At 37.6% G+C, this 20572-nt stretch overlaps 1 protein-coding gene across 1 annotated transcript in view; it reads right to left on the reverse strand.

The window, feature by feature from the left end:
• Positions 1 to 20572, reverse strand: part of SYT10 (synaptotagmin 10) — a 65715-nt gene that overhangs the window by 36896 nt on the left and 8247 nt on the right. Inside the window, exon 2 of the mRNA XM_004461948.4 lies at positions 6067 to 6424. Coding sequence (XP_004462005.1) covers positions 6067 to 6424 — 358 coding nt within the window. The remainder of the gene's footprint in view (positions 1 to 6066; positions 6425 to 20572) is intronic.

A 20572-nucleotide genomic window follows, 5' to 3' on the forward strand; every position in this document is an offset into this window, starting at 1 on the left:
TTGGAGAAACAACTGGTTTTCTTAACTGAGTAATGTAATTGTTAAAATCCATTTAAGTTTGTTACCTTTATTCTATGAAAAGAGTGTATAGGCAACTTGTTCTTTAATAATCACTAATGAAATAAATGTTTAATTATACTGAAAATATTTTCCCTGACCTCTCTCCATGTTAAAAAAAATGCTGTAAAATTGTAAATATCATAATAAAGGATGGTGAGCAATTGCTTTTGATCTAGCATGTATTTTTTAAAACGTATATAAAAATTAGGTTGTAAATACGTCATGCTGGATTTTAATCTACAAATAATGTTCAGAGAAATAGCACTTTATATTTCAAAAAAAAAATACAGAAGGAAGACTTCAATAGAAAAAAATATCTCTCAATAACAATTGGTCAAAATAATTGTTTGGTATTTTGGACCAACATATCTTAGTAACACTGGACCTGAAGAGGCTTGGACTCAGGTATGTCTCCTGGCCCTGCTGGTGCGGCCTCTTGCACCGCTGGGGCCTCCCCTCCTTGGAACATGCTGCTGGCTCGTGTGAGTCCTCCTTTTGTCGTCATTCCTGCCCCTCCTCTGACAGTTCAACAGGATTCTGGAGAATGGTCCCAGCCCTCCACTGAGATCTCCGCAACTCCATTGCCTCCTGTTTGCAGCTCCATCTTCACTCTAAACATTGCGCTCATGTAACAGCAATCACTGATTAGTAGTCAACTGTTTGCACTTCATAATAAACACATGGTGGGATGCTGGAAGTATGTGTTAGAATTATTGTGAGTGATTTACCCTATGATTCCTGTGACCAATAAATTTAAACATCCCAAGCAATATTTGTATTATAAATAAGGGAGGCCCAGTCAATTTCTAACTAGTGCTTGTGAAGAGAAGATAATATTTATCAGTGTCAGATAAACATACTCTCTAGGCTCAAATCTAATTTCTAAGTTTTATGGTTCTGATCTTAATTTTAAAAGACATCCCATTTCAGAAAAGAAGTATATATGCCAAATACATGTTTGTCAAAGATCACTTAACCACCTTAAGCACCTTCAAAGTGTGTGTTATAAACTCTTATTTCAACTCCTTCCATTGTTTTGAATAAACATTACTTCTTGATATTCTAAGTAGCTTAATCCCCTCTTTTTGCAATGGAATCCTCTTATTTTCCATTCCTTTTAGTGTTCTAGAATGGATTATTTCAATTTTTTTGCTATCTTTTGAGAAGAATTTAATTTAAAAACTCTTACAGTAAAAGAATATATGCAATTTAGTTTTGTTTAAAAATAATTCTTCATTTCCCTTATAATAATGTTCAGTGAGCATTCTTTTTGACATTGTGCATGATGACTTTAAGATTTACTTTTCTATGCAGCCATAGCTAATTCAAAATCCATTGGCACATAAAGGTCAATGATTTCTTCTCATGTACATTTTCCAGTTTTGTTCACGTTCAATTGGATTTGTCACTATGTTTCATAATTTCCCATTTTCAGTAGGTACTTAGAATCCTCTCCAACAGTGGCTAACCTATATATTTCTTTACCCTCAACAAATTGTTTTGCCACTTACTATTCACCTCATCGTTACAGTATTAATGAATAAACAGAAAATTGGTCCTTGTACTTATCCCTGGGAGTATACCATCATTAACCTTGATCTAACATGAGCACAATGTTGCTTTACCACCTGATACTGTCTGCAAAGGAGCTGGTGAAGTGAGAGACAGTCAATCAATCCAAAGCACTCACCTGATGCTATTCTGCACATACACAGCGCTGGAAGTTAGGAGGATGCAAGAATAGACAGTATGGTCCTTCTCTGAGAACTCAGGATTGTGTCTGGCAAACATGCGGAGCTCAACATTAAGACGGTAAGTGATTGCTTGTAAATGACAACTATGACTTTAAGCAAAGGAGGACAATAGCTTCTTGGGCAGGGAATGCAGTCTCTGGGATTCCTTTGCCTTCAAGCTTGTGTAGTAGTCATCACTCTAGACCGGGGAGCAGTACAGAAGGACTGAAGCAGAGCTGGGGTCTAAGGGTGAGAAAGCCCCAGCACCCCTTCCAGGGGCAACGAAGAAAGATCCATCATGAGAGAGAGAATGAGGCCAGGGACTTGTGTATCGATTTTTAAAAATTTAACAGATACTGAGTTCCTAGAGTACTTTATCTAGATGTTAAGTGCAATATAGAAATGGGTACAGCAGATTTTCTGCCTAAGAATGCTCACAACAAGCAGCATTACCTTAGAAGGCAGCATGTGTCCTGTATAAATGGTGCCCTTGGAAGGAGCAGGAGCTCACACGAGAGCAGGGACACTGCCAGCCAGAGTTGGTGGCTCTCGGGCACTTAGAGGAAGACTTTCCACTGGTGAAGGAGGAAAAGAGCCCTTCCCACGCAGGGAGCAGGATGAAGCAAGCTCAGGGCAGGAAAGCACTCTTACCTACAGTGTAGATTCATATCTACACTGTTTGGGGAAATGTGGGACCAAAGTACTATAATGGTAGCGTGGCATCATCAGATTGCAACAGCCTTGAATGGCAGATGTTTAAAAGGTTTGGGCTAGACTAGGAATGACTGAACTGTCACATTTTTGAGGGATCTTAGATTCATCCTTTACAACTTTTTTCAATTTATTTTTTTGTTTGTTTGCTTGGTTTTTGTTACTTCCTGATTTTTATTATGCTGCAGCTGTTATTAGTTCCAAAATAGATTTCTTCTCTGTAGTCTGTCCCACAAACTGTTGCCAGATTAACTATCCCAAGCACATCTCGTATCCAAGGGAGTCTTCTGCCGCAAACTTTTGTGACCAGCCAACTGAACATCTTGACCAGGATTTCAAGTCTTCCCATAATTTAATTTCCTCCAACTCTGTCTTCCATCATTCCTACCTGAGCTCTATTTTCTGATCAAGGGAGCAGATCTGCTTTCTCTAAGCACGACTTCTGTTGTGCGACTTTTTACATACAATGTTTGCATCTGGGATATACACTGTCTTCCAGGTGCCATTTATGTGAATTCCTAGTTTCCTTAAGCCTCAGATGAAAATAATTTCTCTACTGAGTTCTATATTCTCACCAACATTTGGCACTTGTAATTCCTTATCTTGAAGTTGGTATTACATACTTTCGCACTATATTGTAAATTTCTTTACAGCTCCCTGAAGTTTGCAGAGTAGACAGATAGTGCAGAATACATGACTATACCTGGAAGTATTTAAATATCTGTTGAATAAATACTACTGGATGAATGAGCAATCAATTAAGATGGATGCTAGAAGAGTACTGGTAATGAAGAAATGCAAATGCCAGCTGAGTTATTTGATTGCCCGGTTCTTGGAACAATTAGGATTCTATTTAAATTCAGAGAAAAACAAAACTTGAAAGCATTTTCTGTGATTTGCCATCCACTGCCATAGCCAAATACAAGGCAGCCCTGACAGCAGACTAGATCTGTGATGACCCCGATCTTAGGTGAGGACCCAGGTAAAAAGTTAAATTCTTTGTGTATGCATGTGTGCATTAGTTTCATTTTGCTACATACCAGTGTGATGTTGGCTTTTGAGCAAAATAATCTGATTTATAATAGCCTGCCTGGATCTCTATGTCCCAGGGGACTGACTGATGAACTTGGCAATTTCCTCTTCTCTATTTAAAATAAGTTCTAGTATGATGAAGTAATTGATGTAGATGAGGGTTTTTTGAGAACCAGGTTTCTACCATGAATTCATCCCAAGGCCAGACAGATTAAAATCATGGCCCTAGTTATTTGTGAAACAATGTGAAATTCCAGACTTCTGATGGAGAAGAACGAGGAAGATGTTACTGTATTCTAACCTATCCTCAGCAGACTTTGTAACCACTGTCTTTAATTTCAGAACAACTAAATCCCATGGGCTTTGATGCTTAAAATGTGTTCATCAATCTGGATAAATCTGAATTCTAACTCTTGCCAAATGCATGACTCTAGGCAAACTTTTAAAATCTCTGTGAGTTTCAGTTAACTTGCCGTAATGGAGATAATTAATACTACTTCACGTAGGCTGGCAGAGGGCTCCAGGAAGGCTGCCTGGCACAGTGACCAAGTCAAGTGCTCAAAAATAATGTTTGTTCTGCTTCCCCAGCCATCCACATAAACAAGGGGATTCAAAGAGGTGGATGAAATTATGTCAAATTGCTAGCAAAACTAGCAAAGAATTAATACTGTACTTTTTCTTTGATAAAACTTATATTTACAATCCAATTTTTATGTTTTGTAAGATAAAGAGAAATTTTTTTCTGTATTCTTTCAATTCCTCTAGTTAAGGATAATCAGATAAGCTGTTCTCTTCATGTTCAACACGCATTTTGGAGACAGTGTTTTGTTTTTCTGAGGGCTGCCTAAAAAGCACTGTCAAGAAGCAAAGAGAATAAAGCTACTATCACAACTTACCTGTATTAATCTTTATTTATTGAGTGTCCTTAGGTAGGGTGCACTTAACTAAAACAGTTAAATAATTATGAAAGCTACACTGGTATATATATATTCATTCATAGCTGTCGTTAGTATTTTAAAATACTCTTCAGATTAAGGGAACATTTTTCCTTCTCAAATTTCTGAGTGTCTTAATGCATTGTGGATATTAACTATATCTGGCCACAGTTCCCAGTGACAACAATAATCATCAAGTGACCCCATGAGATTATTTTAAAGAAGTTTTCCATATTTATATATATGTGTGTATATACTGGGACAGGGAAATGTTTTAGAGAAAAGCAAGACTTTGCTCCCAAAGGCATTCTTCCATTTCTCTAACATGTTAAAAAAGTAGTATACAGGAAAATTATTTTTTAGTTCATATCCATAATAAATAAGAAAATATCATTCATTGGGTGAATGGTATTAAATAAAAATAATAGGAAAAATTTAAAATGTTCGCAAATGTCACTGCTCAGGACAACTTGTGAAAATACTACATAACTGTACAGCGTGCCTTGGTTATATATTTAAATAGTACAGAAAAGCATCACATGAAAAAGAACCTCATCCATCCCCTGTTAACAATTATTGACAGCTTCTTATGTAGCTCTCTGGAATATATTTCAGAAAGAAATGGATTTATTTATAAATCAGTTCTTTTTTATTTACACAAAAGGCATGTTAAACATACTTTCAGTCCTAGTAGGAAACATGATGCATGTATAGTTTTTCAATTTGATAGATTTCTAAATCCACAAAACATGCCCTATCAGAAAGTAGGGCTGCACCTCATTGAGTGTAGGGAGATGGGAAGAAAAGATTGGGAAGTAAATTGGTCAGCAGGAAATGCAGTCACCTGCCACTGTGGTTGATTTTACCCCATCCTACAGTGGAAACCAGAGAAAAACTACACTACCATGTTGTTTTGCATTTTAAGAACTGAAGATAATGTGCAGTAGAATAAATGCCTTGCACAGGAATCTCATCTTCCTTTAGAGTTAATGCAATTTAAAATTACCATGGCAAATTATTTTCAGGTACCTAAAACTTTTGCTGTTTGCACAGGCTAAGTTGAAAGGTAATCTCAAGGTCTGCCTCCCCTTCTCTGTGTACACACAGCGGTGTGCTTGTGGAACATGCCACCCTCTGTCCAGTGTAAGAGTTTGCTCTCTGTAAGATCAAATAAGCAATGCAGTGTCTATATCTCAGAAAATATAGGTGCTAATGGTAGACTAAGCATTAGTCTCCATCCCTCCGTTGGGATTACGAAATTCTAGACGATTCCTGATTGTTTTGAGCCTCTGTGATAGGCACTGTAAATAAGTGCTCTTTCAATATTTATTGGTTGAATTAAATTGAATTGAAAGATGGCAAGTAGCTAATCAACCAATGCTATTTCAAGGGAAAGAGTTAAAAAATGAGAATATTCTGGAAACGACTTGCTTCTGTCCTACCCGTTCCCTTTTTATTACCAATCACCTATTTCTGACATCTTCCTCGTTGCCCTGTTCTCTTTCCATCCATTTCACCTCCATCTCAGTTTGTCTCCCTTATGAAATCACATCCCCACGCACACACTCAGCTTTACACCGTTGATCTTTCCTTACCGGGATGAAGATGTTGGCTCCGTGGTTTGTCTTTGCACACGGGCATGTTTAATTAAGTGCTCCTTTAAAGCAGTTTGAACCTCTGCTGGGATATCGGGGGAAGTGTGGCTGATTTTTATTGCAGGCTCCATAGCTGTTAGAGTGGGCTTTCCATTTTCTTTAATCTCTTTTTTCTCTTCAGTTTCAAAAACTTCAGTAGGAGCACTTGAAATGCTCTGTGGAAGGGTGCTGACATTCGAGGCCACGGGTTTGCTTTTCCAGCAAGGCCAGCACAACTTCCAGAAGACAAAGAGGGAGACGACCAGCAAGGCCAGGCCACAGAAGCTGACCACCACCGCTAGCAGGCTGACCGAAATATCTGGAAAAAATCACAATGTATAGAAATGGTAATTCATTGATATTGTACACAGAGGGTAGAAATGGTGGTATAATGTTACAGTTTATTATTAGTAATAGTTTCCTGATTTACAGTTTTGGAAATGCACTTTTAAATTAGCTCTTGAGGGAGGAAAGATTAATGATTATGCTTGGAAATTCTCAAACGAGGTATTTGAAAAATTCCATCCCTGGAAAATTTCCAACTATATTCATGAAAATCATATGCATATCATTTTGTTAAACAAATCAATTTTATTGATACATATTAATAAAACATAGAATTCATCCAAAGTGTGTAATCAATGGTATTTGGTATAACGACAGAGTTGTGTGTTCATCACTTCAGTCATTATTAGAGCATTTTCATAGTCAATAATAATAAACAAAAAACAAACTAACAAGAATATTCCTCACTTTCTAACCTCTCTGTTTATCCTGCTGTACATAGTTGCTATTTCTGGCTATTCTTGCACAATTATTTATTTGTATATTAAGCAGTTTTATTGAGATATATTCATATACCATATGGTCCACTCAAAGTAGCAATGGCTTTTTTTTTTAGCTGTTAAAAAGTCCTTATTGTAAAATAAATAGAAAAATAGATTGAAAGAAATTACAAATTTTAAAAGAGAGTGCAAGACCAGGTTAGATTTAATATAATCAATTATTAAAAAATAGGTAGCACAGCAACAAACATTTTAAAATGTAAATAATAATTCAAATATAATAGAAATTATATTGTAATTCTAATTTTTATATTACAGCTCTAACTATTGGACATACTTCTTTGAGATAATCAAATTCCTATTTGGGAATTCTTCACATCTTATTGGAATGAATTACAACAGATAACATTTGCTAACTCATAATTTTATGAGGCAGAAAAACTCAAAATCTTATTCAACAGTAGTCATACTAAATCATTATTGATCCAGATAGATTATTTTAATTAAAGAGTAAAGAATAAGAAAGGGTTAAAGAAAAATGAAGTATCCAAAAATATAGCTCTTCTCTAGCCCTCTTCAATTAAAAGCAAGTGTTTATTTTGTATGAGAAAAATTACAGAATTCTGATTACAGGAACAATTTGCCCAGTTGCACTGAGTAATTATTGTTCATATATTATAATGTTATTGTATTTATTTGGTCTACTCCACCTCTTTTTTGGTTACTATTTGCATGGAATACCGTTTTCCAAACTTTCACTTTTAATCTGGCGTGTCCTTACATCTGAGGTGGGTCTCTTGTAGACAACAAATAGAGGCTCACATATTTCTATCTGTTCTATCAGTCTATGTCTTTTGATTGGGGAGTTCAATCCATTAACATTCAGTGATATCACTGTAAAGGCATCACTTACTTCATCCATTTCGTTCTTTGACTCTCTGTTGTCTTATCATTCTACTGTCTATCTTCTTATCCTTTAGTTTAACCTTCCTAATAATCTTCATTTCTAAACTTTCTCCAAATCTCTTACCCATGTTTTTTCCTTGCAGGCTGCAGCACCCTCTATTGTATATCTTGCAAATCTTGTCTTTTGGTAACATACTCTACCAGTTTTTGTTTGTCTCTGAAGACTTTGAGCTCACTCTCATTTTTGAGGGACAGTTTTGCTGGATACAGAATTCTTGGCTGGCAGTTTTTCTCTTTCAGTACCTTCAGTACTTCTCTCCTCCATGATTTCTGATGAGAGGTTCACACTTAATCTTATCAAGTTTCCCTTGTATGTGATGCTTTGGTTTTCTCTTGCTTTCAGAATCCTCTCTTTATTTCTGATATTTGTCATTCTGAATAGTAGGTGTCTTGGGGTAGGTCTATTTGGATTTATTCTCTTTTGGGTATGTTGTCCTTCCTGGACATTGATGTCTATGTCTTTTATAAGAGTTGGGAAGTTTTTAGTCAATATTTCCTCAAATATTCTTTCTGCCCCTTTTCCATTCTCTTCTCCTGCTGGGAAACTGATCACGTGAATGTTTGTGCATTTTGCACTGTCATTCAATTCTTTGAGACTCTGTTCCATTTTTTCCATTCTCTTCTCTTTCTGTTCTCCTGTCTTTCCAGTTCAGATGTTCTGTCTTCAAAATCACTAATTCCATCTTTAAGCATTTCAAATATGCTCTTATGTACCTCTAATGTATTTTTAATCTCATCCATCATGTCTTTCATTCCCTTAAAGTCTGTTACTTTTCTTTGCAGGCTTTCAAATTGTTCTTTATGCTCTCCCAATGTCTTCTTAATATCCTGTATTTATTTACTCATATTTTCTTTAAATTCTTTGAAGTGATTTAGGAGAGTTGTGTGATTATCACTGGCTAATTGTCTTATATCCTGTATCTCTTCAGAATATTTGGTTTGTTCTTTTCTCTTCCTGTTTCCTAGTATGGCTTGTAACTTTTTGCTGATGTCCAAGCATCTGAATATGTTGGTGAATTAACTCTGCTGGTTAATTTCTCTCTTGCCTATTTTTTTTCACAGCTCTTCTTTGATTTTTGGTACCACTTATTCTCAGTCTTTAAAATTGCCCAACTTAAGTTACCAAAAATGGGCCAGGGACTCACTATGGGGTGCAGATTTTCTCCCAGGGATTGGATACAGAGAGCTTGAGCAGTTTTTGTCCATGTAATTTCCAGAACAGCCAGAAGATGGCGCTAGTAAGCACTTCCCACAGAGGTGTTTCAGTCTCAGCTTTCCTGTGTTCTTGTGTTGATTCACCAGATCAGAGACTGAAAGCAGGCCCTCCTGGTTGAATGCACTGAAGAAAAGACTGCTATAGTGAGCCAGAGGTTTTGCCCCAGCTTAATATCTTACCCCTTCCTGGCTGTCACAGGGCCTTGGTGACTCATGTTTGTCATTTTGGGTTCTTTGTCTCTCTGTCCCTCACCCTCCTGGGAGTTGTGCAGCACTGTCCTACGTGCTGACCCCCAAAGCAGGTCCCTCAGATGGCTTTTGGCTCTTTCTCCATTGTTTGGTGAGAGCATTGAGCTCTGCCTGTCAGTCTGTTGCCATCTTCCCACAATCTCTGCACATCATTTCCAAGTACACAACTAGGGGTCCACGATTTTACAAAATGGAGGTTGGCAACCTGCCGCGAAGCTTAAGAAACTGTGAAAAAGCACACAATGGGAAATAATTGTTTGATTCCTCTTTGATCTAAAGTTTCAGACTTCTTATTCTCTGAACTGGGAGTAATGTTGAATACTGGTGTAAACGGCTTTCTACTGTCTAGATGAGAATAACATATTACTAATGGAGAATTGATACTATTTTAGCTACATTTTCAAACTTCATAGGCCCTTTCTGATAATTGTGTATGCTCCTTTCTTAAGTCCTAAATTAATGATTTGTTATATGGCTTTCTTTAAAATATTATTTTAAAATAATTACAAATTAACATATGCTCATTACTTCAAATGATACAAAGAAATATAGTAAAAAAATGTTAGCAAGATTGGATAAATAAACCAATGGGGGAGAAGAGACAATCAACGATGCAGAATTCATTTATGTAACTACTTCACCTCCAAACAGGTGGAGCATTCATTTCCACTCCTTTCAGGAGCTTTATAGAGTGGCCTCCTTCCAAAGAGTAGTATGGAGGGGGAAGAGGGTAGCTCTACAGTGGAGAAACCTGGCAGTCACCACCTCAGCCAAGTGATCAAGGTCAGCCTCAATGGTGCTAAATCACATTGATGGTGTGTGCCCTTGATGTGACGTGATGAAAATGGCACTTAATTTCTGTATTCTTCCTCCTCAAACCCTTAAGTTCACTCATGAGAAAAACACTGGACAAACACCAATTTAGAGAAATTCTACAAAATAACTAACAAGACTCTTCAAAACTGTCAAGGTTATCAAAAACAAGGAAAGCCTGAGAAACTGTCACAGCCTAGAGCAGCCAAAGGACACAGGACAAATCATGTAACCGTGGCATCCTGGATGAGATCCTGGAACAGAAAAAAAGACATTAACAGAGATGGACCTGGGTAAGGGGTATGAGGAAAATCTCCATACTATATTATCAATCTGTCTGTAAATCTAAAACAGTTCCAAAGTATAAAGTATATTAAAAATTATACTATCCCCCTACCCACTTTCCATTTTCATCCTCCTAAAAAGGTCAATTTTAGCAATCTGGTGTTATGGCATCCTTAAAGTTCTGAGGACTAAAGAGATTTCCTATGAAGGGAAATGTTTCTAGGTTCATATAACCTTGTCATGTTCTTCTACAAATTTGTTTAACCTTAACATCAAATATGAATCCAATTTTATTCCTGTGAATTTTAAACAAAAATGTTAGAAATAAATCTAATTTCCTTGAACCACCACCTTACCACATTGGTATCTATGCGTCCAGCCCAAACACAAATATTCAAAAAATCTTATAAAAATATAAAATATAGTATTGCCTTTTTTTCATTCACTAGTACTTGAGATCTACCTTCATTGTAACATAGTGTTCCATAATACCGTAATTATGACACAATATTTACATTACAGCATAGCTACAATGAGCATCCTTGGACCTTTGTTCTTGGGCATATTTGTGAGTGTTTCTCTAAGGTAAATATCTCGATAGAGAATTGCTGGGTCGTAGGGTATGCACATATTTAGTTTTGTTAGATATTGCTGAAATAAACCCCAGAGTGGCTGTAACAAAAACAGGAATTAGTATATTTACAAATTCATACAATCTCAGAGAAATATTGTTGCATTTTAATTTTTGATGGAAAAAGTGATACCTTGGGTTTTTTTTTTCTTTATTAGAGAAGTGATGGGTTTATAGAACAATCCTCTTTTGTATTTATTTTTTTAATTTTTATATTTAAAGAAGCTTTAGGTTACATAAATGTTACATAAAAAATATAGGGGATTCCCATATGCACAACTCTCTCCCCCTCCCACACTTTCCCACATTAACAACATCCTTTATTAGGGTGTTACATTTGCTACAATGGATGAACACATATTGAAGCACTGCTACTGTATTATCAGCCAGAGGGATGCTAATGCAAAGTACTTGGAATCTGTTGGGTTTTATAAAGGGCATTTATTTGGGGTAGAAGCTTACAGTTACCGTAAAGCATAAGTTACTTCCCTCACCAAAGTCTGTTGCCATGTGTTGGAGCAAGATGGCTGCCGACATCTGCAAGGGTTCAGGCTTCCTCTTCCTCTGAAGGCTCTGTGGTCCCAGCTTCTTCCAATATCAGTCTGGCATAAGGCTCGTCTCCCCCAGGGCTTGTTTTTCTCTTGGCTCAGCTACTCTATTCTCTCTCTAAAGATCAGCTATAGACTATCAGGCTTTCTCTGTTCCTGGGGCCTCTGCCATGTCTATGAAACCTTCTCACATGCCTGCTTCTCCTGTGTTTACTTTCTGTGGTCCCAGCTCAAAACTCCAACCCACTCCTCTGCCTTATCATTTTCTCTGTGAGTCCCCACCCCACCGATGTGGCCCAATCAAAGCCTTAGTCATAATTTCATGAAGTAAGAGTGAAACCTCTGAATCCAATACAATCTAATGTACCCAGGGGAACAGACCAATTGACAAACATAATCCATTATCTATTTTTGGAATTCATAAATAATACCAAACTGCTACAGCTACTAACTACAGACTATAGTTTACATTATAGTTTACATTCTGTCCTGCACAATTTTGTAGGTTATGACAGAATATATAATGGTCTGTATTTGTCATTGCAGTGTCATGCAGGACAATTCCAATGTCCCAAAAATGCCCCCATATTACACCTATTCTTCCCATTCTCTCCCCTCAGAACCTCTGGTGGTCACTGCTTTTACAGCAATGATAAAAGTTCTTCCATTGCTATAATAATAATAAGTCAATAATAGAACAATAATAAGTTTACTTTAGTTCATTTCCCAGTCTTAAGGATTTGGGCATGGCGATGCCCACTCTGTTTTCAATTGAGAGGGGGCTTAGGTCCCATCGGGCACATGGATGGAACTATCTTGCTTGCAGTTGCAGACACTCTCTGTTCCTTGGGATGGGTGTTGTCCATCATCATCTCCTTGTTAGTTGTCCTGGGTGAGTCCAATGAACTGGAGAGGCAGTGTTGCAACTTTGCTAAGAATCAGGGTTCAACTGGCACATGAATTGATCAAAGATTTAAGTCTCTGGGACATATATTTTTAAAGTATAGTGCTAATTATTGGTTCAATTAAAAGGGGCAGAAGAGCCATGTGTAGGGAACCAATAAATGAGTCTGAGTCTGTTACACTGGGAAGCATGAATTCCAGAGTAAGGCCCACTGACAGGATGCTGAATTCCCTAGCTTGTCTGCCCTGTCTACAGTGTTGGGATGTCTCTAGAACCCTCAAGAGCCCTGCTGTTTGAGGCACTGTTAACTGTGGCAGGCCATGAGATCCTGCTGAAATGTGTATAAGCATAACTTCTAGAACGACCTCCCAACTCACTTTGAAACATTTTGCCATAAAAATTCATTTGTATTTAATATTTCTCCCTCTGGTCAAGGTCTTTTTCCAGATGCATTGCTAGTTGGAGCTTGGTAATAATCCCTCAGTGCCAGGGAGGCTCATCTCCAAGAGTAATGTCCCATGCTGGTGGGAAGGTAGTGAATTTATGTGCTGGGTTTGGCTTAGAGAGAGTCCACATTTGAGCAGCAAGAGCTTTCAGGAAGTAACACTTAGGCAATATATAATACTTGGCTAAGTTTCAATTTCACAGGAAAAGGTTCAAAAGTACAATCATCAATATCAAGGCTCTGACATAATGCTCTGTCTTCCTTCACTAGGCACTGCCCTTACACTCAGGGGATTCTTGCTGTTCTATTAGAGAATGCACCAGGACTCTCCAGGCTGGGAATTCAATATTCTTTTGGTTGTTGTGTGGGTGGGTCTCCATCCACTGAAATAATACCCCATGAGCACCTGAACATATTCCTAAGCCTTCGAGGCATGCCCCAGGTCACCCCTCCACATTCCCCCATCACTGACAGCCCGCACCAGCGATCCTGCCACAGCTGTGACCCTTCTGTGATCCAAAATCTCTCCAAAAACAAAGCCAACACAATAACCAAATAAAATTAATAAGAAAATGAAATAATAGCTTCACAAATAAAATACAAAAAAAAATTTTAAATGGAAACAATATAAAACTCTTTTAGACACTGTATCTTTCATCACTAGAAGATACATTTCTGTGATTGGTAAAATAAAATAGTTCCATTTAAACCCCCAATTAATAGCTAATGGAAATTCAATCAGATATTGAAATAATTCCAAGTTTTCATTGAGAGTTACTTCTAGGAGTACAACTTACTTTTGACACGCAGTTATAAATAGGCATTAATATTTTCCTTCATTTTCCAGTCACTCTCTAAAGCAATAATTAAATATTTATATTACATTGAGAGTGGAATGTGTGATCACATATTCTATTTTGTAGTTTATTTTATTTTTACTTTTTTACTCATTAGCACCATAAATGCCTGATAAAGTCAATGTGCTGGCTGATTATTAATTACGGTTTAAAAATAGAGGAATTAAAATTACGGCTTCTGATATAATCTTTGTGTATTTGCAGAACCATTTATACAATATTTTTCTGGATATTTTAATTCGGTCAACTTCTCAACAGGAGGTCTTCTACCCAGGTGCAGCCAAAAGTCTATTTGGGTGAAAATACAGGCCATGTGGACGGGGGAGAAAGCAGTTGTCAGCCTGTACCTGAAAACGCCTTCCTTCTTGTCCTGGGTCAGGAGCGGGCAGTCTTGCATCCTACCCCAGCACTTCAGGAAATCCCTCATGCCCCCGTTCCTAACAGATGGGCCTCACCACTCAAAAAGTCGTATCCAGCCGGAAAGAAGCCTGCGGAGTTTCTGACCCTAGCTCCATTTTCTTCAACGTTGATAATTTTCCTTCTATTTTCTGGGTGATCATCTCGTGTATCATCCAAACCAGGGCCCTTCTGGGAGTGGAAGGGTCTATCCCAACGAGCAGCAGAAGCAGCTGGCCATGGTGGCGGGCTGAGGGCCCTGGCCACCCTTCCCGGGGTCCCTGAGCGCCTTGGTGACCCGCCCACACTGCAGGGCATTCCAGAGCGCCTTGGTGAGCCGGCCCTGGGCAGCAGCAGAGCGAGGCTGCCCACACCTGCACGTCTCCCCAGCCCACACTTTGTTCTAGCCCCAAAGCCACCTCCTGTGTGGCTGCCTGACAAATCTGCATTCGTCTCTCAACTGTCAGACTGGGGAGTACATCCTTCTTGAAGCTCTCTCTGCCTCTTGTATTCCTAAGGGCTTTTAAAACACTTCCACCACTACAACACTAGTATTGTAATTTCTTGCCTAAAATCCTTTACCCCAAACTCTTGGGCCAAATCTTTTTTGTTCTAAAAAGATTCTCTTTGGATTTTGGAAAGGTAATATGATACACATATCAAAATTGTCTGAGATAACACCTAGTAATCACACTAGTGATTAATATATCTGTAACGACATCTATCAATTTTAGTTACACTAAGGAAAATGATTGAAGAACTTAAATAGCTTCAAACCATTTAAGATATTGGTGCCAAATTGCCACAACTTACAAAATAATTTTCAGTTTTCAAAGCTTGGGGGATTTTGTAATTGTAGTTAAGGATTTGTGGAGCCATATTTATTTTGGATTTCCAAATGCCCCCATCCTACCAATATACTAGCCCCCTGATTTTTCAAGGCAGGAACCAAATTTATTAACTTTTTTGGGTTTAGTATATATTACATGCCCAAACAATATTTAGTGGAGCTACCAAATAAAAATTTTGTGACTTATTTGAAAAGGCACTCACGTGTCTTTGGGTTTTAAGTTGCCCATTGACTAAAAGTTACTTAGAGGGAATATACAGAAACCCTTCTACTAGGAATACAGCATAGCAGAGCTTGCATTCTGGAACCCTTCACACCTTGGTTCAAATGCCAATTCCGCCGCTGGGTGACTTTGGGCAAGTTTTTTAGGCTTTATGGATCTGGATAAATAGGGGCAGTTATATTTGTTCATGGGAATGCCATGCAGGTTAGGTAAGATTGTGTGTAAAGCACGTAGCATCATAAATTGCATATTAAGTGGGTCGCTATTATTTTTAACTATGTTTTCCTTAAACAAGAGTGCCTAGGGGACAAGAGGCACAGGATGGGTTGGGTATGGATTGAGCGGTGAGCCACGGATTAGTAAGAAGAGGAGAAACTCGTTTTTTGATGATATTTGGTATTGACAGGAGTTTGTTTAGAATGGAGACAAAATTTTCAAAGTAAATTTTAATGTTTCATGGGATTAATAAATAAGTGCTATTTTCCTAACTCAGAAAAACTGAGATACAGACACAGTGGTCAGCAAATAGTGGTTTTGACACTAAGGATCATACCTTAGGTCTCTCAGAAGGTAAGCTTGCTAAATTATTCCCTGAGTTCATTCGACTGGTTCCCACAGGCCAGCCCTGGCTGGACAACCACAGGGGACTGTCCACTGCAGAGTTCGCAGCATGGAGGAGCAGATGTTTTGCTTCCTGAAAACATCTGCATGAGCCTTAAGGAAGTGAGGAGCAGATAAGTCACTTCTCAGGGAGAGGGAATGGGCAAGATGCCAGGATCATTCCAATTATGCAGCGCCTCCCACCCAGAGACATAAAGCAAGGGGGAAAAGGGTGGTTAATAAGTTGGCTTAATTAGAATTCTATCCTGAAAAAATAAAACTAAAATTACAAAAACAAGTTTATTTTATTTGACATATATTTACATTGCTTACTATTACAATTAGCAGTACTCATTAAAAGTATTTTTTTTAAAAATTAAGTGTTTAATATTTAAGTCTTCTTGACATAATATTTTTCAACAAAATTGTTTACAATAAAATAAAGAATCTGAATATCAAAAGACTAAGTGAGGACTTGAGAGAACTCACGAAGTCATCAAAAATTTTTAAATGACTTTATGAATCTGAATCCATAGAAGAGAAGAGAAAATCTTTTCAACAGAATCCTGAGTATAACATTTAAAGAATAAAAACTTAAAAGGCCAAGGGGACCACAGAGAAGACCGAGAAGGAACAGAATTACAAGGTATGAAAAAAATCAGGTGACTGTGTTTTGACAGAAGCTAAGAGAAGAATAGTTTAAGCAGCTTAAAATTAAAATGGAATAAGTTCAATTAAAACAAAGACTGGCACATGACCCTTAGCTGTACCAAGTCGGCCTTCAGCCCTGGAGCAGAGGCTGTGTTACCAGATCGCTGTCCAGGCAGTGCATGTGGTGAGGAGGTAGATTCTGTGATTCTGTGAGAGTAGATATTTCCTTCAGGAAACTGTACTCAGGAAAAGGAGGGAGAGGGCAGGAAGTGAACTTCAGAAAGGTGTGTTTTTGTTTGTTTACTGTTTTAGCATGTTTTAAAGTTGACAGGAATGACTCATGGGCAAGAGATAGGAAGTGAAGCTACTGAGAAGGCCACAAAGGAAGGGTCTGGAGCAAAGATGGAAAGATTCACTGCCTCTTCTTTTTAAGAAAAGAGGTGGCTCTGGGAGCAGGTAAGTGTGTAAGTCAAGTCAGTTCCTGTTTATATTGTATTCATAGTATATTCTCTCTGAAGTAGGAATTAGAGTGAATTGCCAACAGTGAATATTTGGGGATATTTAAAGAGAATGGGAAAAGTCTGAAATGGAAACTGTAAAGACCAGGAGAGAATTGAATTGGAAAATATAGGATGGATGGGCAAAATTGGATGCTCTTTTGAAAGTGGAGGTAGTAGTCTGCCTGTTTTTATAATCTCCTAAGTACTCTGTTGCTTTGGTGTAGGGCTAGAGAGACAATTGGATAACCAAGAGTAAGTTTTTCTACTCCCAGGAGGATGTGATAAACCCCAGTGGAGAAAATGATTGTAATGAGGAAAGGACGGGACATAAGTATGATGCCATACTATTGCAAAGTGGTGAGACAGGAGGGTCACATAGAAGTGGTAGAAAGGCCAATGGGCTGGAGTTTCCAGATGGGAAGGATGACCACATAGGAGGTTTGATTTTATAATTCTAAGATAGCTTTGTTCAAGCTGAAAAGAGGATGTGACCATAAAGGAAAACAGTGAGGTGGAGAAGAGATGATCACTAGAGGAAAGAGGCCAAACCACTGGGAGACCCAGACAATGAATGGTTTGTCCTTTCCCCATGGACATTTGAGTTACCCATTGTGAAGTGCAAACTTAATGATGAGGGTTTCTCTAGCTTAAATTTTCAATGAGTTTGGTTAAAAAGCATAAATTTTATGATAGCCCTCCTAGTATATCCTGGGGAGATTAAGAATTAATGACAGAATTTAGATTAGGCTCAGAAATAACTAAGTTTAAAATTGGTCAACCTTGGTCAAACTCTAGTTTGATGACATACATATGCATACCCATTGCTCTACTACTATCTAGCTACTTCTCTGTCTGTCCATTTACCTCTGACTCATTTTAGCTCTAAAGATCTTACCCTATTTTCCTGTCTTAATATTTCAAAATAAATTGACACCGTTCAGAAAAACTGAGAAAAGAACACTCTTAACACAGTGGCTCCCAAGGTGCTAATTGCTCAGAAATGATTAGTAAAGCAGAGTTCTGTCACTCCATTATCAGCCCCTAACGTGTGTCTGGACCATTTCACTTGGTCTGTGCATACTTTAGCTCTAATAACCCAGGACCCATGCAGATGGCTGTGGCTGTGCAAAGAAGCACACACACACCTGAAGTCATGCACCTCACTGCTGCTTGTACCCTTGCAAGGCACACTGAGAAATGATACATTTTTGTGTTTGTGCTGCCAAATGCCTGGCCAAAAAGCAGGGATCCTATTATGTGAAATAGAAGGGGGAAATGAATATTGAGAAACTACCCCTCTCTGCCTCAGCTATAAATAACGTAATCAACCAGCATGCTTAGCCTTGCACAATGCCTCAAAATTTCCATTTTCATTTTATTGCCACTGCCTTTCTTTTGAAGGTAAAACTTTATATTAATGCTATATTTTGTTGATTATAAAATGAATATTCTTTTACATGTTTGTGTTTCTGAAATCAGAATGTGTCCTAGTATCAGTATCATTTTACCATCCCTAATAGCCTGGCAGCAGTTACGTTGTAGTTTTCACTGTCTGCACATACCTGAAATCAGAAGCATCAAAACCCATAGAAAGTGTCTGAGTGGCTTGCAGGAAAATACCAGAGAAAATAGTGAAGCACATCCATAACTCTTAACAGCCACAGTTTTACTGAGAATGGATGAGGCAATGGTCAGATGTGTTTGGTGGCAGCCCCAACATTCCACGTTATTGTGCAGCTGGCTTTTGATCACAGCACCAATAGCCTTGATGTCTTTTATTGACTCCCTTAGAAAAAATGTATCATTAATACTCTTGATGGCACAGAATATGAGATTGAGTAAAAAACAAGGGGACCATAAATTCTTAATCAAAAAACCATTCAAAAGAATCAGATTCTGAATCTTAGTTTTAAGATGACCTTGACCCATAATTTCCCTTATGTGTGTTCCTTTTATGTTTGTACAAGAGTGATATATGTTTTTTTAAAAACCTACATTTAATTAAATGTTAAAAGAGCTCTTTCCACAAGTCTAAAAGAAAAATTCCCAGTCATGAGAAAGCCTCATGAAATAAATTAATTAGCAGCTGTCTCTTTCCTTTCTTGGTACCACATAAAATAATGTAACCATTGACATCTTAGATTCAGTTAGATATGATACCATTTTCAAATATGCTAAGTTATAAAAGAAACTTTTGTATAGGCTCCTAATTTTAGGAAATGATTTATAATATGTGATTGCATATTAATTCTACATTTATATTAACCTGAACAAGTCAGAGTATTATGTATTTAATTAATGACACTAATACATTTTAATGGCTGGCACATGACCTTCACATAGCAAGTGCTCAATCAATATTTGTTGAGGAAAAGCATAATTGTTGGACTGCCTCTCAAATACATTAGCAATTCTTACTGTAACAGATGAGAAATTATAATCTGAATCTTGTTTGCCCATTTTTTTCTGTAAATCTATGCTACTGACACAAAACTAAGGGTATTATAAATCCTGAAGAGAAAAACAAAAGTCCTGGTTGTTTGATTAAAATAATGGTGTGGTATAGACTAATTAAAATTTACAAGGTGTTTAAAATTGACTGTAATGTTCTCTATTGAACAATAGAGGGTTGAATTAGTTGAGCCTAACACACTTCAGGATCCACCTGAATGGAAAAATAGTTATTAATATCAGTTATTTTCTTCTTCTTCCAAGACAACTCTGCCCTTCTCTGTAAAGGAGCTATAAATACATTTTTGGTGCTTTGGTTTCAAATGGTCTCCCTGAGCCATATGATGTCACTGCTTATGGCTTCAGTGGCCACTCAGGATATTTACGAATATGGGAAAAGGCAAAATATCCAGTTAGATAAGAGTGGAAGCTACCATTTCAGTCAGGGACCCTGATTCTAAGTTGGCCAGTGCTGGATACTCACCAAGAGAGGACTTTGGCATCCATCAGTTAGAAGCAAGGGAAGAATCTGCCAGTCTTTCATGACACTCCCTGTAAGAAGGTCTGGTTTTCCTGGACTCAGTCATACTAATTGTACTTTGGGATCTTTGAGTAGATAACTCTCAGCTGTTTTCCATTCTAATAATTTTGCTATAATGCCTCATGTTACTGAATTTCAATAATAATGTGGACTGTTAATTATTTAGCCAAAATACAATAGGAAAAAAATGAGATTTTAGCGGATTAGAATAAGACTATTTTAATTGTCTTATACTTTAGTAGCTTTTCATTCTAGGCTTTTATCATCCTTTTAAAGGAGCTATATTCAGAATTATATGATTTCACAAATTTTGCATTTCTAACACACTGATCTATTACACAATCTTACTATTGGTCCAAGTTAATTAGATTTGGCCAAGAATATGAGCACACAATTGTGCACACTCCAGTGCATATGCATTTGTATATTCCAGTAAGTGTGCTACCTTTCTGTGATAGCACAACTAATAAAAAGGGGTTGGTCTGGGGTCATAATTATACCTTTTCACCGTCCACCTGCCACTGATTCATGCCAACAGTAAAACAGTAGTTAGGAGC

Source organism: Dasypus novemcinctus, chromosome 20 (genome assembly GCF_030445035.2).
Source record: "Dasypus novemcinctus isolate mDasNov1 chromosome 20, mDasNov1.1.hap2, whole genome shotgun sequence".
Classification (NCBI taxonomy): domain Eukaryota; kingdom Metazoa; phylum Chordata; class Mammalia; order Cingulata; family Dasypodidae; genus Dasypus; species Dasypus novemcinctus.